The sequence below is a fragment of the Pseudophryne corroboree genome, chromosome 7 (assembly GCF_028390025.1).
Source record: "Pseudophryne corroboree isolate aPseCor3 chromosome 7, aPseCor3.hap2, whole genome shotgun sequence".
In the NCBI taxonomy this organism is placed as follows: domain Eukaryota; kingdom Metazoa; phylum Chordata; class Amphibia; order Anura; family Myobatrachidae; genus Pseudophryne; species Pseudophryne corroboree.
Window position 1 is genome coordinate 91523454 of NC_086450.1, and position 24842 is coordinate 91548295.

General features: G+C 43.3%; 1 protein-coding gene across 5 annotated transcripts in view; it reads left to right on the forward strand.

The window, feature by feature from the left end:
- ATF2 (activating transcription factor 2) overlaps window positions 1-24842 on the forward strand; it is a 127275-nt gene that overhangs the window by 70006 nt on the left and 32427 nt on the right. For all 5 annotated transcript variants that reach the window (XM_063933407.1, XM_063933409.1, XM_063933408.1 and 2 more), the window contains 3 exons: window positions 2319-2468; window positions 6731-6937; window positions 16877-16982. In XM_063933407.1, the coding sequence (XP_063789477.1) occupies window positions 2319-2468; window positions 6731-6937; window positions 16877-16982 (463 nt within the window). The remainder of the gene's footprint in view (window positions 1-2318; window positions 2469-6730; window positions 6938-16876; window positions 16983-24842) is intronic.

Genomic DNA, 24842 nt, shown 5'->3' on the forward strand with positions numbered 1-24842 from the left:
TTAGGAATTTTACTCACGGCTTTACGAGGTTTTTTCTTCGTTCTGGTGATCGTAATGTGATTGACAGGAAGTGGGTGTTTCTGGGCGGAAACTGGCCGTTTTATGGGTGTGTGTGTAAAAACGCTGCCGTTTCTGGGAAAAACGCGGGAGTGTCTGAATTGATAAAGCTAAATATTTATCGTATATAAAACACTTTAAGAGGTCTAAGAACACTGTACGCTATCTACGTAGGAAGTACCGTAAGGGTACGCAAGTTGCGTAGCGATCGCTCAACCGTAGTCGAGACGCTCAAGCGTCACGTTCGCTTACGGCCCAGAGATCACAGGCAGGCACGCTATTGGCTGCCGACTAACGTAATGATTCGCTATAGCGTAGCGGACGCTCGGGACCACGAGGAGATCACCAGCGGTGCAGACGCTTACAACGTTAAACCTTTATATCTATACCATTAACAGCGAAATATACAGTAAACCTTAGTGTGGTGTTAGAGTGTAAATGCAACCTGGTGTAACCTGATTAACTACAAAGCTGCTTGGGCGTCACCGACGCTCAGGGAATACTTAACACTATAAGAAATACACAGATACCTGGGCTTAGGGTCCAAAACCTATTATATGTATTATGACTATTATACTTGCAAAAGAATCACAGAACAAATCATACACTACAATATAACATAGACTAACTAACCAGATAACTACACAGGAAATACAATGCAATACAATACAATACAATCAAGGGAAAATAAGGGAGAAAGAGGGGAGAGAGAGATGGCTCACAATAACATCAAGACAATATGATTGCGGAGAAACACTTACGCACAAGGGGAAACGATCGCATGCGCCTCGATATCCAGCTCCCGATTATCAGCAATGAGAACCGTTGAAGAGAGTGAACTGGATATGGTCGGCCTGCCTATTTATGCCCCACACACAATGCAATTCAATGGTCCCTACAATCTTCTTGTTCATTGGACACAGGAATTCGGCTTCGCATTATAACAAAAGGTCATAGGTTGATTCATACAGGTGGGCTGTGACTATTTCCAACAGCTCAGGTGGGAGGGAAACTGGGTTTCCCGCCGCATGGGTAATAAAGTGCAAATAAAGTAAATGTTCATAAACTTCTTATGTCCATAACTATTCGCACGAGCGATTGATCTGCTTCAAACCAACACCGGAATATTTCTAATTAAATATTCTTCCGATGGGTACTAAACACCACTGTATTACTCCTGTCTGACCCTTCGTATCAAACAAAGAGGGATTTCTCTGTTCATGAACATTCTATATTAACCAAACTTGCAGAATCTATCAAAGAAACCATGATCTACAAAATACATTATATAGTGAATTTATGTAATGATTGAGTCGCACGCTACGATCGCATAAACTCTACCGTAAATACGCATACCATGCGCCTGCGGGTGCCCGCGACTGTGAGTATGCGCATGTACGGGAGAGCGTACGCATGCGCAGCACGGACCTGTGTGAGGTGCAAATATGGTAGTGTGCATAGAGATATTTTTCTGACTTTGACAGAATAAACGGGGGAGTGTCTGTCTGGGCGAACGCTGGGAGTGTTTGTGACGTCAAACCAGGAACGAAACTGACTGAACTGATCGCAGTTGCCGAGTAAGTGTGGAGCTACTCAGAAGCTTCTAAGAAATGTCTATTCGCAATTCTGCTAATCTTTCGTTCGCAATTTTACTATGCTAAGATTCACTCCCAGTAGGCGGCGGCTTAGCGTGTGCAAAGCTGCTAAAAGCAGCTTGCGAGCGAACAACTCGGAATGAGGGCCCATGCCATTTATTTGCAAATCTATAGCAAATCCATAGCAGCAAAACTATTAAGAGGTCATTGGTTTTCAACCTTGGTTTCTGTGATTCCCTGATTGTATAGAAATGTATTCCTCAATGTTATACAGAAAGTGCAGCACTATTTTATACATATCGCAACAGAAGCAAACGCATCTTGTGAATTCATGATAAAACTTTGGAAGTGATGTCTTTAACAATCCAATAAGAGGTGGAGAGTGCTCATAGTGTAATATAAAAAGAACATACACACACATAGTGCCAAGTGCATGTGTGCTTTCAAACCGTGGTTAGATGCTTATCTGTGTGTGTGTGTGTGTGTGTGTGTGTGTGTGTGTGAACTTGTCATACACATTACACTGAGCGCTCCCCCCCTCGTGTTTTTATTTGCACTAGATAAATTAGGATGTTCATAGGCTATTCTGTTTGAAGTTATGTTCCATTTTCTACTGATGTCATCTGCTACATTTTGCTAATGTATCCTACTTGTTTTACTCTATAGAGACTGAAAGCTGCTCTGACGCAGCAACATCCTCAGGTAACAAACGGTGAAAGCACCAAGGGACAGGCAAGTGGAATTGTAAGGACTCCGTCAGAGGAAGCTCAACCACAATCCCTCCAGCAGCCCGCCACCTCAACTACTGAGACACCGGTACGAACCTTGCTTGGCACTATGTGGGTGTGAGCTTCTAAGCTTGTTGTACATTTACCTGTAAATACATTTTAGACAGGTTTACAAGTCCATATAGCTAAATCCAAAACAACAGTTTATATATATATATATATATATATATATATATTGTACAAAGTGGTAGAACCCAGCGCCTTCTGTGTTAAACACACTCCAAGTGAAAATAATATAATATTATGCGTACCGCATTCCGTGTGTGTTTCAGGCATGTAATGTAAACCGTGTTTCTCCTTATGCCAGTCTTCTAGCTTTCCTACACTGCTCCAGACATCGCATGGACTACATTTTTATATGACAGAACGGAACTTATTACAGACTCCAAACTACCCATTATCGATATTTTCTTAGCCGGGCGGTCAAGCCTCACAGTTATCCTTCCATGTACACATCTGACAGTTACGGTCTGAACGTGTCAGCTTATCACTACCGCGCTCCAATAATAACCCGGCGGGTGGTGCTGCGTTCCGGGCTTTGTTCCAGAGCTCAGCAGTGTGACCACTTCCTGGTGCACAGTTATAACGTCTCCCTGCAAAGGAGCAGTTATATGCTAAGTGTCTCCTCTATGTCACCGGGAGGCACACAGCACTTAGATCAGAAAGAAGGGGAGTCCATAGATGACTGATCTTAAAATAATGATTTTTTTTTCCCCCCCTTCTTTTGCACCTTCCCTGGAGCTTCGGCTCAGCGTCCCGCATAAGCACATCCCCCTCATGCGCTCCACACACTGGCACTTCCGGTTCCGGCTCACTTCCGGATTCGCGTCAACAGTCCCGTAGCATTACCTCTCTGTCCCGTAAGTGCTTTCCCTGAAATTGGTCAGGGAATTTCAGGGAAAGCACTTACAGGACAGAGAAGTACTGCTACGGGACTGTTGACGCGAATGATGGATAGACACATCGTAAACTGTTAAAGATAGATGGCATTTAATTGATTATCTATAAGAGATAAGGTGGGTACAGATTATGGGGTATATTCAGTTAGAGTCGAAACCTGCTGTCTTTTCGGAAAGACAGCAGGTTTAGACTTTTTCAGGTCGGAAGGGGATCCGACCTATTCAATTCCCCCCTCAGTTTTCCAACAAGTTGGGAAATTCGACTTGTTGGAAAGCACGTGGATCGGCGTAATAGCCACCGATCCGCGTGCTTCTGTCCGAAACAGGGCCAAATCCAACAGGTTTTGGCCCCCTTTCCGACAATCCCAATCCGACTTTAAAAAAAGTCGGATTGAGGACATGAGACATGGGGCGGGGCTGCGGGCTGCAGGGAACTACCTCCGATGGGCGTCCCCCGTCCAGGCTCCTCTCTCCTGGCAGCGATGATGAGGACGAGCAGGGAGGAGGACGGGACAGCAGCTGAGTGCTGCCAACATCAGCGTGGAGGGGACACCGGGAACGGCCAAATCCGACAGTCAGATTTGGCCTTTCACTGACTAGCCCTTGTCGGATCCATTCCAACAAATGCATGTCGGAATAGAGAAGACTTTAATTGAATTTAATATATAAATATATATATACAGGTTGAGTATCCCTTATCCACAATTCAGAATCCCACATTTTTGAGTCCCCTACTGAGATAATGACATAAATATTATATATATATATTAGCTATAAATATATATATATATATTTAAATATAATATATATAATATGTCTATATCTCAGTAGAGGACCCAATAATGTATGACTGTGATACTCATTAAATAAATTAATTAAATTTAAATTAAATAAATAAAATTTAAAACTTATCATATATATATATATATATATATATATATATATATATATATATAATATATATGATAAGTTTTAAATACATGCATTTCCTCCGGACCATGCAGAGGAAAGGTGTCATGATCAAGTCACAATGACACGATTTCTGCCGTCACACTATTGCACAATAACATTACCTGACGGCATCAAGGAGTGGTAGACTGATCATAATATGTCAAATCGTGTCATAATACTCTTTTGTGCAGTCTTGGAGAATTGTAAATTTTCAATAATGAACTCGCCTACCTGTAATTGCAGCTATTACTGTCTTAAACTATGTTGCTGCGTATCTACCTGAATCCCGCCTGGAATAGGGGGGCCCTGTTTGGAAAAGAGAATAGATGAACACTTGTTTTTTTCCCCAACCACTCCTGACATTACACCAGTAACACCATTTTATCCCCCCAAACCAGCATCTATATTAAGGCAATAGCACCAGAATGTAATAAACAGTCCTATTTCCCCCCCAACCAGCTAAGGCAGAAGTTCTCAAACATGTTCCTTAAGGCACTCCAACAGTCCAGGTTTTAGGTATATACATGGCTCAGCACATATGGGTAATCGTGTTTGAGAACCTCTGAGCTAAGGCATTAAACTATTAGTAGCTATATGTAACACAGTGACCCCACAGTAAGTAATCAGCCTGCATACGTAGTAGAACGCCTATGATTCCGTAATCAGCCTGCATAAGTAGTATAATGCCTATGATTCCGTACTCAGCCGGCATAAGTAGTATAACGCCTATGATTCCGTAATCAGCCTGCATAAGAAGTATAATGCTTATGATTTAGTGAAATATGTTCAAAGCTTATGAAATGCTCAAAGCGTATGATAAATTTTCTGGGAGGAATTCAATTAACTCTTCCCCGCACGCGGATTGACCTTACATCGGACTCGCACATTTTTGTTCACAGCCTTCAGTGAGTCTGGCAGTACTGTAAGTGTGGCATTTAGTGCACTTACGGGGGTGAGAACATCCCTCCTAATTGAATTCCCCTCAAATGTGTATTTTAGTTGAGATGGCAAACCCCATTAAGCTGATATTTTAATGACTGTCATCTAAATGTTATGGTTTTCTTTTCATCTTAAATATTTTGTAATGTTCACCTCGCCATTTTTCGTGATGAGATGGCTTTTTGTCCTCCTGATTTTGCCAGTACAAGGGGAGCTACATGTCCCACCCATGTTCTGCCTCTTCAGGCCTAGAGAGGCACAAGTGTCCAAAACAGACTTTTATAAATGAATATTTTTTTATTTGTGCACATATGCAAAAATGTTATGCTAAAAAGTTGGTCTTGTGTCCAAGTTTACATCAGCATGTGTGTATGGATTTTGGCTAGAATGGGCTGAATCACACTCTTGGGTATATCACGGAGTGAAGACGAAACAACTATATCATATCACACAGGAGCACTTGCACTCAGAAGGCGCTGGAAAAGTACAGTGTTCTCCAGCTGGGGTGTGACATCCTTCTAAGGGGCAATTCAGTTAGCAGCTTGGCCACATTGTGTCGTTCCGGGTTAGATTGCCCTTTGCAGCATTATTGGAGAGATTTAGCAAAGCTTGTAGAGATCTGAAGTTCCAACCAATCAGATCATTTTTTAAACACCATTTGTAAGATGATAGTTAGGAGCTGATTGGTTGGTACTTTACCTCACTCCACTTTCTTGCTCTCCAAGCTTTGATAAATCTCCTCCTACTGTATTTATTACACGTTATTTATATAGCGCACACTTATTCCACAGTGCTTTACAGAGAATATTTGGCCATTCACATATATTTTTTATGCTGGAAATATTCCTCAGGTATACAAGTGCAGTTTAAACATTCAGATCTCTTGCAGCATATATATTTTTTAGAGGGTTAGGTTACGTTCTACAAAAATGTATTGGAACTGTTTTTCTGTTATTGTTGCTTTATGATGTTTTAATTCGCACATGCTGTTTTCCTGCAATGAAACAGTGATTTTATACTGTTGTTCCATACACTTCCTCAGCACTTACTGAACAGAAGGCTGTTCTGGGAGGTTGCTTCACCAGCTGTTGTAAAAGTTGTTTAAAGTTGACTTTCATTTACAGCAGTACAGGCAGCTTGCCATTTGGATGTTTTCTACCGTGTAAAAAGGTGTATATTCGTATCTATCTATCTATCTATCTATCTATCTATCTATCTATCTATCTATCTATTCTACAAATATAGCTTTATTTATATACATCTGCATAATTGCCTGAATTTTATGTCAATAAATGGCATTCGTTGCATTATAAAATGCTTCATCTATTATATGTTAAATTATCCGAAACCAAAATCAAATTTGCATTCTTGGTGAGGTGCTGTCCATTAGCTATAAGAGCTTATAGTTTCCTTTTTTATCTCTGCCTTCTCTGAGCATAGCTAAGCACGGGGGCACATTCTGTGCGAGACACCAACTGACATTGTCCTTGTTTTGTTGTAGGCATCTCCAGCTCCCCCCGCACCACAAACTCAAAGCACAGGGGGGCGCCGGAGGAAAGCAGCAAGCGATGACCCAGATGAAAAAAGGAGGAAGTTTTTAGAACGGAACCGTGCAGCCGCTTCCAGGTGTAGGCAGAAAAGGAAAGTGTGGGTGCAGTCCCTGGAAAAGAAGGCGGAGGACCTGAGTTCATTTAATGTGCAGCTACAGGTACTAATGACCTATTAAACCTTTTGCACCGTTAAATGTAAAGTGAAAGGTGTTTTTCTACACGTGTATCCCGCTGCACTAATCTATTCAACTCTGTAAACTCAGCAGTGAAAGAAAAGAAAAAAGTCAAGTCGTACTTTTGAAAAGAAAGCTTTATTGCAAATGTTGACATTATATAAATGGTTTGTGGTTTAATGAAACGCCTTGTATGACGAATTTCACAATTAGACAGCAAAGCTGATGACAGTTGTCGTTTCAGTAGCATTTGTAATTGTAGCCTTCTGTCTTCTCTAGACCATATTTTTGGATAGGGGATCATTATGCTAATTCAATCCATAACCAGCTGCAACATATTTTGGGGCATTGCCAGTATAGGAAGAATATCTACACACACACACACACTGCAATGAGTGTGCTTAATACAGTTTGTTTTTTTAAGGCAATTAAAACTTCCATAGTTTATTCCATTCATTACAAAAAACATTACAATCCTGAAGCAAACGGAGAGATGCCTCCATAGGGACGATATAAAACTCTGATGCTTTAATCATTTGTGGTGAAATTCATTGTGTGCTCAGCGTTGATATGTTTATCGCAAGCTTTGGGGTACACACTAAAAAAGGCAATCAGTGATGGGTAGGTTTTATTTGAAGGATTCTCATCTTTGTTTTTGTTTTTTTAAGCAATTAAAAATGTGCGAGGATATTTTTCAACTTCAGATTTTGTTTGTGTTATTTTTGTTTATTTTGGGAAGCTTTCAATGACAAACAAGGAGAGGTGTCCGTGACAGTATTATGGAATGGACGTCCTTTTTCTGTATTGGGTTGTAGCTTTTAGCTCTGAATTATGTGGTGAACTGCTCTGAGTAGTTTAGCAAAGCTTTATCACCTTGCACTTATCACTGCTTCATCACTTCTCCAGGCTTAATACATCTGCCCCATCGTGACAAGTTAGTACGGGTGGTCTTCTGTATACTGGCGGGCGGGCTCCCGGCGCTCAGTATACCGGCGCCGGGAGCCCGACAGCCGGCATACCGACACTTATTTTCCCTCGTGGGGGTCCACGACCCCCATAGAGGGAGAATAAAATAGTGTGGCGCGTGTAGCGCGCCACCGTGCCCGTAGCGTGGCGAGCGCAGCGAGCCCGCAAGGGGCTCATTTGCCCTCGCCACACTGTCGGTAAGCCGGCGGTCGGGCTCCCGGCGCCGGTATGCTGGTCGCCGGGAGCCCGACCGCCGGCCAGCCGTAGTGAACCCGTTAGTACCTGCCAGTATAATCACCTTTGTTTTTGACAGTTAAAGGTGAATTAAAAAGCAAAAATGAATGACCATGGTCTGCAGTTGTTTAAATTGACCAGATTGAGAGAAACTCCTATTTGAGTAAGCACCGCATAGGTTCTGCATGAATGGTCCATTTTAGACTGCAATATTAGAAGCTCTCATTATTCGTGCCCCCACATTATTAGAATGCCGAATATCCATTTTCTTGGAGCCAGGGACCTCACTGTGGCCTGGGGGCTGCCTTCTTAGAATGGTTGTGGCCTCTGTGTGTAGACGCCGGGTGCTCTTTCAATCTTCTGGTTCACCAGGAGCTGTAGTGGTTTCCTGTATTCCTTAGTATCTGTGAGCATAAGGCAATTCTATGAGCCTTATGGGTATAAATGTGGAAGGAGATGACCCAGCAGAAGAGAAACCTGCCTTGATTACACACCATCTTCTTGGGAGGCTGGTAAATTGTTAAAAGAACCTAGGACTTTTTAATTTAAACCTTGTGGTTTGGAGGCATAGCAAACCTTAAGCTAAAAAACAGACGAGCTGTTGCCAATAAAAATTCTAGCACAATGTGGAAATCATGTAAGAGCCATATGGTTACTAAAGACCCCATCTAGTAATAACCCTTTCACTCCCAACAAGCCATTCATATCCTGCCCTTCATAGTTAGCACTTTTCGATAAAACCATTTCTATATCCTTTCCGGAGGTATCCAAAAAATTCCAGAAGAATTGGTTATATGCAGTATTAAATACTACAGGGTAAGGGAGTACTTACTATAGCCCCAGTGCAAGTCATCCGTTGTTACAGAGTTTATTCTGCCACAACAGTGATGTAACGGAGTATACGTTCCAGGGATTTCTTTATTAGAAAACACTTACGGAAAGCATACATTGCTCCTGCAGTTCTACTGGTGTAATTGTCCAAAGTCAACTTACAATCCCTTATGTGTATGCTATTGGAATTAAACCTAAAGTCTTTTTGGCATGCTGTGAAAGAGATTCTTCCTTTCTCTGGATACCTGTTTATACCCAATAAACCGCTGAAAATTGTTCATAGCACCCTGAACTATTCTATGAAAGCCATATTGCATACAAGAACATTGGCTTGGGTCGAAAAAATATGAAATGTATGTTACACTAGACTAGTGCATTCTTTCTCATTAAACTGTTAATATAGCTTAAGGGGCCTACACACTGGGCGAGGTTTTTTGCAACCATCGATATTATCGACAAACAATATTATCGATGGTCAATTTTTACTACACACTGCATGATATTGATGGTCAATTTGGATGATATGAGAGTACATACATCTATATCGTCCAAATTGACTGGCATGTATCACCGATGATCGATTGCTGGCACGCGCATCGTTCATCGTTTATGCATCCACACTGAAAGGTATGAACGATTTATCGTTCATTTATGAACTATATCGTTTATGTGTAGGCCCCTATACAGAATGTTGCAAGATAAAGACGCTCCACCCTCCTGCACTACATCGCAAAGTGGGCTTTGATAAAGGAGACAGAAGGGTGATTAGGTTACGTGGGGGCATATAATAATTAAGCATATTATATATATTAAACAAAGTTATAGAACCCTTCTCTAGGGTATAGAACAATAGGAGCAGCAATTCATCATGACGTTATATACTGTAGAACAAAATATGGCTGTTATGACATCTGGCGACCCTACAGCATTCACCAGTTCAGAAGGTGTAAGAATCCGGTATAAAACTCTTTCCAACACATTCTGTTCTTCAGTTATAAAATTTTTATAAACAAGCCTTTACTGCGGCATCTGAATAGCCATCTGTAACAGTGATACAAACACATTGGATATACAGATTATTAGCTTGTATTACTGTATTTTGTCTACTAGGCAGTAAGTGGTTAAGGTGCCCACATTGGTGGTGATTTCAGGAGAGTGAAATCTCTCTGTCTGCCAAATGCAAAACCGTCGGCTGTGAAGAACAGAATGACTTGTAAAGAAAATTGAATGTCACAGAAATAATTAAAGCGTTCTTTATGTGAGCGCATTAATCAATCCTGCGTATTCCTTAATAACTCTTCACTTGACATGCTGGCAAAGCTGATCAGCATAGTGGGCAGTAATGACCCATGATTACTTTTTACGTTGCATTTAATAGTAAAAGTAATATGTTTGGAGGTCTGCTCTTCGCGTGGCAATTTAGACCACAGACCGTTTTCGGGCTAGCTCACAACGTGTTTTAATGTCAGGTTTGTGCTTGGGGTGGGTGAAAATCATTTCATCTGTGCTGATATTATCGGGTTGGTACGCAGAAAAAGCAAATGTAAGCATCACGTTATGGGTTGTGTTGCCTCTTAAATTAAAACTATTACTCGTCTATAAAGAATAAATTGCTTTGCAGGGTAACCCAGACCAGTTCTTTGCAATGGTGAGTTTTAAGCACATTTCTATAACTGCAGGGGAGGTTGGACAGATCAGGAGCTGAGTATTATGGGGTCGATGCAGAGTTGAATGCAAGTGGGTTTTCAGGATGCATCTTGGGTGTTTTCCCAATGGACCAGCTCCGGAGCTTGATGTACGCAACCATTGGCGATGCAGAACCATGTGCAATTCAGATGCATAATCCCTTCTGGCTGAAGGGGAGTCACTCGTGGTAACAGGGCATTTGAACATAAGCTCAGCTCTTAGAGGGCGTGTGAACAGAATTGCAGGCTACACATGCGTCCCAATGGTCAATGCCGGGAGCCTCATAACAAATTTGGACGCATGAGCCATGGATTTCAGCGGGTGTTCCTGGTAGGTAACACGGGTGGTTAGGTGAGCGTGTTGCAGTCAGCGACCACATCTAAAGACACAGTTACACAGCCTCTTAAGGGTTGGTGAAATCTCTGATGGTGCGACTGATCCTGTGTCTTAATACGCACAGCTGGGTATCTCAGTAGGAAGACCATCGGCTGCAGCAATAGGATAAAGATGCATTCATTTGTGCAACTGCATCCACCTCTAAATCGGGCCCACAATCTTGATAGAAAGTGCACATTTGCACAAAACCATAACGACCATTCAAACAATAGCTGTTTTTCTGTCTAGCACAAATATCATCTGGTTGCTATGGTGGGGTGTAGTATGGTATGCCGGCTGCCGGGTTCCCGGCGACCAGCATACCGGCGCCGGGAGCCCGACCGCCGGCATACCGACAGCGTGGCAAGCGCAAATGAGCCCCTTGCAGACTCACTGCGCTCGCCACGCTGCGGTGGCGTGCCACGCTATTTTATTCTCCCTCAAGGGGGGTCTTGGACCCCCACGAGGGAGAAAAAGTGTCGGTATGCCGGCTGTTTGGATTCCGGCGCCGGTATACTGTGCGCCGGGATCCTGACAGTCGGCATACTGAAGACCACCCGCTATGGTGCAGGTTTATGTGAGCAGTGTTTGTAAATAACCCTTTGTTGTTTTTTTTAATGTTCACATTACTATAATATATTCTAAATAATAGTTCCTATTTACGCACTCTTGGACGTTGAGTGTTTGTATGTTTTTACCAGGCTCTTAAAAATGGTCTCGCTCTCACTTGTTTTATGTAGTTCTTATGCTGACAGATGTGGTTCGTATCTCTTTATGCAGCTTTATGAAAGGTGGCCAATCCCAAAAAATAAATAAATAGTTGAACAATCTCATAAGTTTTTATGTAATAAACTACTTCACAAAATAAGGTTATTCAATTATTTGTAAGGAAGAATAATGTTATTCTTTGTATTAGCAATGTTTACCCAGAAAATGAAATATTTTATTTGTATTACTTGAAAGTTAAACCTGAAATACATTTTACCTTCCATAAGAATTGCCATTGACATTCACAAATTAATATGTAAAAAAAAAAAAAAAAGGGTTTCTCATAAGTTGACAGTGTGGGAAAGTGTGCGCTATTGTTCTCCGTTATCAGTTATTCAGAGAAAAGAGAGTCTGACGGCAGTGGTCTTCATTGTGATTGGAATATAGATCAATAACAAGATTGGCATATCAGTGATAAATGTGACCGTGTGAGCTATTGTTCTCCTTTATCAGTTATTTCAGAGAAAAGCGTAACAGCAGTGGTCTCCTTTTAGGATTAGGATAGGAGTAAGATTGGTATTTAAATGATAAATATGACAAACCCAACTTATTCATGTTTATAATTGATATATTTTTGATTTGTGCATATTAGGGGTCATTCAGATGCGGTTGGAGTTGCTGTCACTTCCTCGGAAGCAGCAGTGATAGCCCTGTATGGTGATGCAGCAGGATGCGCCTATTACAAGCCTCCTGCTGCAGTAGTGGTCCGACCTGCATCCTAGGATGCAACATAGGACTACCGCGACATACAGCTTACTGCAAACTGAGGCCGTCGCCGCCCCTCCCCGCGCCCTCCAGTTGGCAGCAGACTGTCAATCACTGACCGTCTGCTGCCGCTCTGCTTCCTATGTCACAGGACCCGTTTGCGCACACATAGGATGGGTCCTGCGCATCCACAAAGTACCAAAAATCGGTACTTTGCAACGATGGGCACAGGTGCAACCACATCTGAATGAGCCCCATTGTGTACACATGGTGGAGGTGCCCATTTTGTAAATTTTGATAAGGGTGCACCCGATTTATGCACCGCAGCTAGTGACATTGGGCCCGATTCAGACCTGATCGCTGTTGTGCAAATTCGCACAGCGGCCAATTATCGAAAGACTGTGTATGCACCGCAGTGCACAGGCGTGTCGCCAAACAGCGACAGTATGGTGTCAAAATTTAAATCACAAGGTGGTAACTGACTGTTTTCAGGGAGTGTCAGGAAAAACGCAGGCGTTCCCAAGCATTTTCAGAGAGGTTGTATGACGTCGGCTCCGGCCCCTATCAGCCTGTTTGTATCACATTGTAGGAGTAAGTTCTGGGCTACACACAGACTGCACAGACTGTAAAAATCATTCGATGGTGAGTGAGTTGTGAACCAATTTTGCAGCTGTCTGGTGGAATTTTCGCACGGCATACACATGCATTCGCACACTTTCACGGGGCGGGTTTTCACTCTCCAAGGGTGACGACTATCTGATCGCAGACCTCTACAAATGTGCAGCACAGCAATCAGGTCTGAATTAGGCCCATTACTTGGGATCCTAGATGAACAGTGAAAAATAATAGACCTGCCTATTTGCAGCTTGTAGTTTTGATTGAATGTACACAAAAACAAAGTCTATGGTGAAAGTTGTGCATTTCTGTCCAGGAATTAGTGTTATTATTGAATACATTAGTTTCACTTCCCCCCCCCCATACAGTCTATTCCACACTCAGTGTATTTGCCGTCTCCTGTAATGATTTACCTTCAGTTTGCAGCCAGTTCTCAACAGCTCATAAAGATTTTATGTGAAAATTAACCCATTTGAGCTAAGCCATATTTGCCCTATTAAAAATACCTATTCTTTGAAAAACTGCTTATAAATTGCATTGCAATGTGTGCTGTTCAGGCTCATAAGGTGTTAACCAACATGGAATGTACGGGTGATCTTTAGTTCAGGATTCATAGTTGGAATTATTTTAAAAAAAATCTATGCATTTAAAGTCCTCTGTTTAGCACAAATAAACTTAAACTTTTAAATGTATGGTTAAATAAATAGTAAGTAGACTGATCAGCTGTATTACAGTTTTTCTCTAAAGACTTACCACAATCTATTTTTAAAGGAATATATAATCTACTGTATATGTATATAGACTGTTAGAGCCAGGAGTGCACCTTGTTTGTGTGCATAATTACAATTCTGTGGATGCTTTTATGCTCAGTGAGAGCTGCATAATCATTGGTAAGGACTGGTAAACTGCAAAACAAACCCCTTTACACAATAACAGCAACAGCACCACCTTTGGGCATCAGAGAAACGTGTGTACAGTAGTTTAGTATTGCAGCCCTTCATCAGGAGATATTGTGAAGGGAAGTAATATCATGTCCTTTCCCCAAAGCATCAGGCTCCGGTATGAATAGTTGACAGTGTTAAGGTCGACAGTCATTAGTTCGACCACTATTGGTCGACATTGACATGGTCGCCATGGACAAATGGTCGACACATGGGAATGGTTGACACATGAAAAGGTCGACGTGGACTTTTGAACTGTTTTTGCTGTAATTTTTTCCGTAACAGGAACCCCAATTAGTGTACCGCATCCCCTTGCATGGCTCGCGGCTGCGGGCAAGGCGCCTCGCTGCGCTCAGCACAGGTTACCCTTCCCAATCGTAGTCCACGTGGATGCTAAAGTTTGAAAAAGTTAAAAATCTATTTAAAAAACAAAACAAAAAATGTCGACATTTTCATTTGTCAACAATTTTTATGTCGACCATGTCAATGTCGATCACTAGTGGTCGCCCTAATGAGTGTCAACCTTAACATTGTCGACCATCTGAACGGATACCAAAGCATCCTGTAAGTACCGCAGTCCCAATTTATTATACTTTTACCTGTGATTAGTGCATTGTTCTGATGGGTGGTCTTCATTTTGCCGGCGGCCGGGCTCCCGAAGACCAGCATACCGGCACCGGAATCCCGACTGCCGGCATATCGACAGCTTTTCTCCCTCTTGGGGTCCACGACCCCCCTGGAGGGAGAATAGATAGCATGGTGCGCATTGTGCAGCGAGCCCGCAAGGGGCTCATTTGCGCTCGCCAGCTGTCGGTATGCCGGCATTCGGGATGCTGGCCGCCGGGAGCCCGACCGCCGGCATAACATATTACACCCGTTCTGACAATACACAGTGGTGCACAGTAAAATTTGAATTCTTATAACTATAGATGTGTCCATATACACCTATGCTAAGGTGTGGCAAATAGCCCCGTTTATCATGCCACGGATTTCGCTACTTAGCCACGCCAAAACGCTAATCCTGAGTACCAAGTACACTATGGGCCTCAATCAGTTTCGATCTTACTTGCTGCTGGAGAACCCTCTGTGACCTGGTAGAGCAGCTCAGCCTGCGCGTCATCAGAGGCACTCAGACTCTGCAACATGACTTGATTTGCGACGATAGTACCGATGTATCAGCAATTATACACTGTTGGATGGAAATGATGCAGCTGCAGTGGGTGTCCCTATGCTCAGGTTAGCGTCTGCCCATATTAGCATATAATCGCAATTGCGTATGGCAAAAGATAGCAACAGCAGCAAGAACATCCACATCTGAATCAGGCCCTATAAGCGAACTAAAGGCTTGATTCTGATTTGCAAGCAAAGTAAAAAAGTAAGCAACTGGGCAGAACCATATTGCACTGCAGGTGGGGCAAATGTAACATGTGCAGAGAGATTTGGGTGGGGTGTATCCAAACTGAAATCTAAATTGCAGTGTAAAAAAGCAAGTAACTTTGTGTCTGAAACAAACCATATTGCCATGCAAGGTGAGCAAATACATTTATATTGTTTCTGTGCAGGGCAAATACTGGCTGATTTTGCATGCAGCCCACAAGTGTTGGCTTTATTTTTTGCTTTACTTAAAAATCTGAATCAGGCCCCAAGAAGCAAAATTGAGGAAAAATCACAATCAATTAAACAGTGATGCTCACATGAATTGTTATGTTTAATCTGTGACCATACCAATTTCTTTGCAACTAATAGGCCCTACGCACTGGGAATAATACTCAAAGATATGAACGATATCGTTCATTAATGAACGAGATACCGTTCATATCTTTGAGTGTGGAGGCACCAGCGATGAACGATGCGTGACCCCGCGCTCGTTCATCGCTGGTGCTTTGTCGCTGGGCATGCAGGCCAATATGGACGAGATCGTCCATATTTGCCTGCACTGCTATGGAGCCGGGTGACGGGGCGAGTGACCGTCACTGCCACCCTGCCCCCAGGTCACCCGTCGGCCGTATCCGCCGTCGGGCAGCTCGGCGGCGGATCGCTCAATGTGTAGGGCCCTTAGATCCTGAGTGTTTTTCAATGGCTAATGGATTCATCTGGGGCTGTCCAATAAGCCTCGATACCCAGCATTTATCTGGGATTATGTGAGGCATGTGAAGCATAATCCCTGATAACCAGCCCTCAGAGCCGCAGTAACACATGGGTCAGCCCAAAATTAACGTGGTTAATAGGGTACCCCGCACAGAGTACTTCTTTTGTTGCAAAGGCATTGGTATAAATCCGTAGATTAAACATAACAATGCATGCGATGGTCACTCAGAATCCTAGTGTTGCTACTTGCTATATGTGGGAGTAACCGTACAACCATACAACCAGCACCATTCACTACATCATGGGCATGGGTTTACATGGGTTTAACCCCCCACCCCCACCCCAAATGCTATAGAACGTCAATGTAGACCTCTGATTATGATAGTTATTACTTACCTTTGTACTTGCTACATTCACTGACATAACACCCACTATAATTTAGAAAGCAGCAGAATGTAATATTGGTGACATTGTTCTGAAGTTATTATTAGGATTGAGGGATTGAGTACCTAAGTGTGTATTTTTTTCTTGTTGTATTTGTATGTTTCATGTGTATACTGCTATTTTGTATACTGTGTAACCAATTCTTTCTCCAATGCTGCAAAGTTCCGCCCCAGAACTGTCAGCTCACTGCACGGATGTTTGCACTTTGCTGTGAACTTTTGAGAACTTATTCCATTTGGTTCTAAAGAGAAAGTTTCCCCTTTACCTCTAGAATGAAGTCACCCTGCTGAGAAATGAAGTGGCACAGCTGAAACAGCTTCTTCTGGCTCATAAAGATTGCCCTGTAACCGCCATGCAGAAGAAATCTGGCTATCATAGTGAGTAATGTTCCATTACCCATGGCCTTGGGCTCCATCAGTGAAATACTGCCAAAATGAACCGCGCTTCTATTAATATAGGGGGGTGCACATACGCTTCTAGTGTTTAACATTAAATATTGAAAATAAGGGAAGGTTATTGCCTAGTACATTCAGATGTTGTTTAAACAGAATTAATTTCCAGACTCCTCCATGAAATATTTTGCTGCTGCACATGATTAACTTCAGCGTAAGTCTCTCTGGCACATACAGCTGCAGAACACCTACCCCCCCCCCCCCCCCTTCATCCTATGGTACCCCCCTCCCCCGTGCCAAGCTTTGTTTAATTAGTACTGTGTGCAAAAACTCCCTAAAGCTATTGTATTCCAATTATATCATGTATAGTATGATTAACATATGCAGAAGACTCTTTAAAAATCTCTCCAGTGTGTCTGAAATAAATGTGTAAAGCAAAGAATATATATATATATATATATATATGTATATTTTGACACATTTTATTATAATAGGACTTATTCTGGCTGATATTGGCTTTTATATTGCCAAGTAAATGCTGTTGTGTGGATGGAGTCTACAGGTTGGTCAGATGGAAGCAGCCCATGGCTCTCCAGTTGTGGAACAGCAAGTCCCCATCATGCCAGCTGCTTTTGTGCATTCAAGGCATGCAGTATATTTATAGATGAGCAGTGTTTACAGATCATGCTGGGACTCCTAGTTCCACAACGGCTAAAAAGATGCAGATGACCCATAGCTGCCCTATTGATTCCATTATTGAAATAACTGGATAATTAGTATAGGGGTAAGTAATATTGTATGTATTTTTTATTTTATTTTCTCTATTGTGTATTTACAAAATACATTGGAGTTAATTTGAGGTGGGGGGGGGGGGGGGGAGAGTGATAGTACGAGTAATAATATTGTTATTATTTGCTTGTTATTATGATTTTATTTATTGTTATTATCTTGGCAAACTTATTGACATGCAGATTTGATGCTTTGTAGTCATTGACTGTATTACTTGTGTTTCTAATGGGATGTATTACCCGTTACTAATCTTTTATAGATTATGACAATGGTGTGGATAATGTTGACACTGTCCAGAATTTTTACTTATCCTCGAATATTTTCAGAGCACGTTCCGAGTACCTCAGCTCCTAGCGGGACAGAATGCCTTTATGATCAGAGCTAGGACAATGTTTGTTTACATTATGCGTATTTACAGTCCTAATACAGTGGTTCCCAATTTGTGTGCCATGGCACCCAAGGGTGCCTCGGGACACTTGCATGGGTTCCCCTTGGGTTGGTGGTCCAGGACTGATTCTGATTATTTAAGGTCAATGTAACAGGCAAACCAGTGCTAGTGGCTGCCAGTCATAAAATATGTGGACAAACCGTACCTCCCAACTGTCCCGATTTTCACGGGACAGTCCAGTTTTTTTGTTGTTTTTTTTCGGGGGGTTTGGGAGGGAACTGTCCCGCTGTCCCACCCACGGGCCACAGGGTCCTGCGGTAGGGGGAGGGCAGTTGGGAGGCTCCTATCTCTCGCTACTCTGCTTAGTAGAGCAGTGGTGAATAGACACTCTGCGCATGTGCACATCATCTATTCAATTCAGAAAGAGCGACTAGGGGTATGCAGAGCGCTGGGCATGCCCTCTCGGTGATGGATTACAGGGGTGTGGCTTGTGATCATGGCCATGCCCCATTTCACACAGGCCACACCCCTTCTGGACACGCGCGCGCATAAGAGTCCCGCTCTACAGTTTTAAAATGTTGGGAGGTATGGACAAACAGAAGTGATTCCTGTCCCTCACTACATAGTTAAACCTAAGAATGACATATAAAAACAGTACGTAATTTAATATTTGTTTTCTAAATTTCTTAATTACAGGTGTGTGGGGAAAATAATTTGATTCTCTAGGGCGCCGTGATTCAAAAAATGTTGGGAATCACTGTCCTAATACATTAGTAATTGCAGTTCTGCATCATCACTGAAACAGTGAGAAATTGTAAGATTTCCCAGCTACACTCTCTGTGGACACTACGCACATAAATCACTCCTAGAGGAGAGAGACTTCTGGATGGTGCTATGTATTTATTAAGTTTCTTATATGGAGCAGCAAATTCCGTTGCGCTTTACAATTGGACACAATGATAAAACAAAACTGGGTAATAACAGTCATAGAGGTAGGAAGGCCCTGCTCACAAGCTTTTACAGAATTAAACACAAGTATTCTCTTCTTTCTGTATTGATTTAATAAAGTCGAATGGAGCCATATATGCAGGTGCTAACCAAGCCAACCGTGTTAGGCTATTTAGCAATTGCTGTTTATTTCTATAGCACCACCACATTAAGCAGCCCTGTACAGACAATACTTTGTTGACCTTTTGCAGCTTACAGTATAAACTCTATACTGTACAAGTGCGCATAAATGTCCACTAGCTTTTTTGGGGCTATATGACGCACATGTGGGGATATTCATGAGATTTTTGGGGGCTAATGACGCATTCTGATACGATTTAAGATATACTCCCATAGCTCCCTTCCATTCACTGGAACGGAATTCTATAAACCATTCTATAAGCGCCCAAGAACATTCAGGTGTGCAGAGGGGGTGGGTTTACAAAATATTGGGTTAGTATGGGAGGAATAACCACTACACCCATAGGGTGTAAACCCTTAATGGAGTATTTGGAACAGGATTACAAAGCATGACAATTGAAGACAATCTGAAAAAAAAAAGTCTGTTGTGGTATTAATTCTATACCCTTCTCTTTGCCGGGAATAAATATTGCCCTCAATATCAGCCAGGATTTTTACAGTATCTGGATATTATTGACATTATCCAATCGTCCACCAAGCCCATGATTTATTTGGGTGTAGTATGTGTTGCCGACGGTCGGGCTCCCGGCGACCAGCATACCGGTGCCGGAATCCCGATCGCCAGCATGCCGACGGCTGGGAGAGCACAAATTAGCCCCTTGCGCTGCGGGCACGGTGGCCACGCTATCCTCCCTGCATGGGGGTCGAGGACCCCCAAGAGGGAGAAAATCTGTCGGTATGCCAGCGGTCGGGATACCGGCGCCGGCATGGTGGTCGTCGGGAGCCTGGCCGCCGGCAACCTGAAGACCACCCGATATATATATATATATATATATATATATATATATATATATATATATATATATACAATTGGTTTTATTTTAATGTTGTAAAGTGACTGTCCATTGGGTGGTGGCTAGTCTCCTCATTGGCATTTGTAAGGTTAATTGAGACCTACCTTCTCTCTCTCTCTCTCTCTCTCTCTCTCTTTTGGCTGTGATGTACAATGTTGCAACCAGCTGCTGCTGCTGAATAAGTGGCCAATTTTGTCCCCGGTATACAAATTTGTAACAAATAACAAAGCTGGGAATGCATTAGGCAACATTCATAATATATAACCCACAGCTTTCTCCTTTATGATTTAATGATATTCCAGGATATTTGTAAATGTGAAGATTGTCCCTGCCATATGCAGCCACTTCATTTTAATTTGCCAGTGTCAGTAATTCAGGAGGATAAAGAAACATTCTGAATTGCATGCAAACCGTTCCTCAGGTGCTCGCCATAAAACTTAATAGCCTCCATCTTTACTTGTAGTCATTTTAAACTGTTTTATCAGAACAGGCAATATTTTTTTAATTTAAAAGAATTGAGCGGTAAAGGCAACTTTCCGTTGCCATATATATTTAGAGAGCTGATTTTGTCATTTCTGAGCTGATAAATCTTACTACACGGATGCGCAGTCATTTGACAGGGCTGGAGAATAACATTTTGCAGTAAATTGGATCGGCATAGGCATATGTTGGAGAGTGGTATTAACAATGATTGCAGCCAGGATGAGGCTATTATCCTTTACATCTGATAAACCTACATAATGTCAGCTAGTCGCTCCCAATATCTGGCATTGTATGCTCTGTTTGCCTTTTATGAGCTCCCAATACCCTTGTAAACATGCCGTGTTTATATTAATCTACACGGTAAATGAGTTTCTGGTGTTACACAATTATTAGCGCTAAATGCACTGTCAGATTGAGAAATTCTGTTACATAAAATAATTACTCCGATATTTGCCATATCAACAGAGTTGATCGATCATTCTGTAAAGGCCGAATCGTATAATAAATAGATATATACAGTGTGTGTGTGTGTGTGTGTGTGTGTGTGTATATATATATATATATATATATATATATATATATATGTGTTCATTCTAGCACCCTGCACCTGTCACAGTCCGTGGAGTTCCTCATTCCTGCCTGGGGTGTCGCGCTCTGCTCTGGTGCTTCTAGCACACTCTGGTCTGTATCTCTGATACAGATCAAGAGTTTGGTTTAAGCACCAGAGCAGAGAGCGAGAGCCCAGGCAGGAAAGAGGTACTGCACAGGTTGTGACAGGTGCAGGGCACTAGAATGAACCCTAGATATGGGCCGATATTTGTTTTGCGCCCCCAATCTCCTGTCTAAAGTGACAGGAGATCGCGGGGCGCAATTCAATGTTTTCTTTCACACAAAAAGTGCTGTTTGAACGCCCAAACAGCTCACCAGCCCCGGGCAGCCATCGCACCCGAACAAAGCTACAATTGCCGGCAGAGAAACAATTGATTTCCGCCCGTAGAACATGTGCAATATACACTAAGGTATGCTAGGCAATTGTAAGTATATAAAAGTGAGACATTGTGTTTCCATGTTGTGCGGACTGTTGCATTACATCTTCATTGTGGCTCTGCAGTGATTGCTTCCACTAGATCACAGTGGCTTCTTGAAGTTGTAGTTCATCAAAGTATCATAGTTGTTACAGGGGGAGATGTATCCGACCTTGGCAGGGACGTGCAGTCAGGGGAGGCAGGGGAGGCAGTGCCTCCCCTGTCATTAATGAGTAAAATAATACAAAGAAGATACTTATGACACACGTCCCTGTGAGTGAAGGCACAGTGATTGGCCAGCGGATCCGTCACTGGATCCGCTGTCAATCACTGTGTGGGCGTCGGTACCAGCGGAAGTGCGGGCGGCGGAGATGCGGGATGCGGCGGAGGTGCTGGTGGTGGAGAGGCGGGCGGCGGGTAGCGGCGGCGGGACGCGGCATTCAGACCCCTTGTGCAGAGTTTGGCAGCGGAAGCGGTACCCATTTCAAAAATGGTGCCTCAGCGTCATTTTTTAAATTCAAGATGGCCGCCGCGAGCCAATCATGGCTCGCCGCGTCATCGCCCCGCCCCCTCCCGCTGACTTATATAAGTCAGCGCGAGGCAGCGGCTGTCACAGTCCGACGGCGGAGGAGGAGCGGAGAAGAGCTCCTGAAGACGCCGTGGAAGTCCTGGGAAGGCGGCGGCCATGCAAAAGAGCTTAAAGGCCGCCGCCTCCCAGGTGAAGACGTCGTGGAAGTCCTGGATGGGCGGCTATGCAAAAGAGCTTAGTAGCCGCCGCCCACCAGGTGAAGACGCCGGAGGAAGACCCCAGAAGCCCTGGGGAGGTGGCGCCCCCCCCAGGTGAAGACGCCGGAAGCCCTGGGAAGGCGGCGGCCATGCAAAAGAGCTTAAAGGCCGCCGCCCCCAGGTGAAGACCCAGTTTAATAAAGGATTTTTTAAAGAATGTGTCGGTTTTTTTTTTTCAATATTTTCTTTACAGGTGGACTACAGGTGCCAGCGGGCCCTTTATGTCCGGGCATGCTGGCACTTGTGGTTCTCCAAGTGCCAGCATGCTGGGGCAGGCTTGCTGGGATCTGTAGGCCACCTGTAAAGAACAGTATTAGCATACAATGAACCCCGCACCCACCGCTACCAGGGGTGCGGGGCATAGCACTGGGCTATCAGCCCAGTGCTGGTTGTTGCTCGGGAGGGGGGACCCCATTTAGATTTTTTGGGGGCCCCACTTTCCGAGAAATTCCAGCCCTGGGCTGACTGGTTTGGGGGGTGTTTAATGGCATCACAGGGGGACCCCACACTGAGTGTCTCCCCTGCTATGGCATTATCCCCCCTGGCTGGTTCTGCCTGGTGCTGGTTTTAGTGGTGTGGGGGGACTGCACTTTTTTTTTCCGGGGGGGGGGGGGGGGGGTTTGTTTAGCTGCAGTGCCTCCCCAGGCCCTGACCTCACCGCACGTCACTGGACCTTGGTGAGATGTAAAGTACCAGCCAATCCACTTCTGCTATTTTACAAGCTGTGTTGTAAAAATGACAGGAGCTGATTGATTGTTACATTATCTGTCTCCAAGGATTGATACATCTCTCCTAGTGTCTAGCATTTGGAGATCCACTGGTTGCCTCTCTTTGCCATGACTATGATAATGCAGTTTCTGCTGGAAATTCAACCTGAATGTATGAATGCTGGGATTGTGGAAAGATAGTTAAGTTAATATCAAAACATTTTTTGTCTGTCCAGTCAAAATGATCAGGTTACACTTCAAATTCATATTACAGTAAAGAATGTTAAACTGTTCAGCGCAGAATGTTATAGGTTTAAATTGTGTTTATTTGACATATTCTTCACACTAGGCTGTTTTAGCAGGTTTTGCCACGCCCTGCACAATTTTTAAAGGGCAAAATGTGCCCTGCCCTTTTACCGACATCCTACTAAAACTACTTGCCCTTGCCTTGCCTCCCCCACCACGTGAATACATCTATCTACATTAAGGGGAGAGGTTGGTGGAATCCCAGCACTCCATAAGTGCTGGCATAAGTGCTGGGCATGCCCCCATTAGTGACGTTCACGGCCGGGCACGCCCCCATTTATGGCACTGACAGAGGGATGCTCCGCCCCCAATAGTGACGCCGGGTAGGGGGCGTGCCCCCTCCCTGGCTGGCTGTGCGCCTTATTTGAGCGCTCCCCTGCTCCCTGACCTGTCTGCTTCCTAGCGGGAACACTATGACAGCACTAAGTTATCTTAATTTTTATCAAATACCTTATTCCCTAATTACTAGATCTTAAAAAGACTAAGAGCATATGTCATAGTCTGGTTGCCCATAAACACCCCTCCTCTTGGCCAGTGGCTCAAATTATGACCTCAATAGCAACAGTATATAATATGATTACTTGAGCTTCTACCACAACATACAGTTTAAGGGACAGAACAGAGCTGCTGCACATGCCCAGTAGTAGCAGCTACTTCTACCAGGTTCACTGTGTATGGATCTAAGGGGCAGATGTATTAACCTGGAGAAGGCATAAGGAAGTGATAAACCAGTGATAAGTGCAAGGTGATAACGCACCAGCCAATCAGCTCCAATGTGTAAATGAACAGTTAGGAGCTGATTGGCTGGTACGTTTATCACCTTGCACATATCACTGGTTTATCACTTCCTTATGCCGTCTCCAGGTTAATACATCTGCCCCTAAGTCCTCAATCACCGCACTGAACCAGAGAGTAGCTGCCAGGAAGAAGAGGCAGGTGCCTTACCATGAGGTGGAAGAATTTGTGCTTATAGAGCAATTTTGTCTCCTACAGGTTCTATTATGTATGTATATTTATATATTATGGGATGTTTAGCCTTTTCCTGACCACTTTTGTTATTTATATAAAATATGTTTCATACAGTCTATACTATAGACCATCTATACAGTGTATAAAAAGACTAATGTGTACATATATGTCCAGGGTTGGTACTTGGTTCGTCAACCACTTCCCCTATACTCCTGCACTTGCTCCAATGTTCCGCAAAGTGGGAGATTATAGAATGCATCTGAAAACCCCTTCTAGAAATCCTGCGTTTGCCCCTGTATGTACTATACGAAGTGTAATATAATGTCCTGCAATAAATGTCATGGAAATGCGTAAATATTAGGCTCCAATGCCGGGTCCTTTGGGTTGGTATGCATGACAGTTGGTCAGGA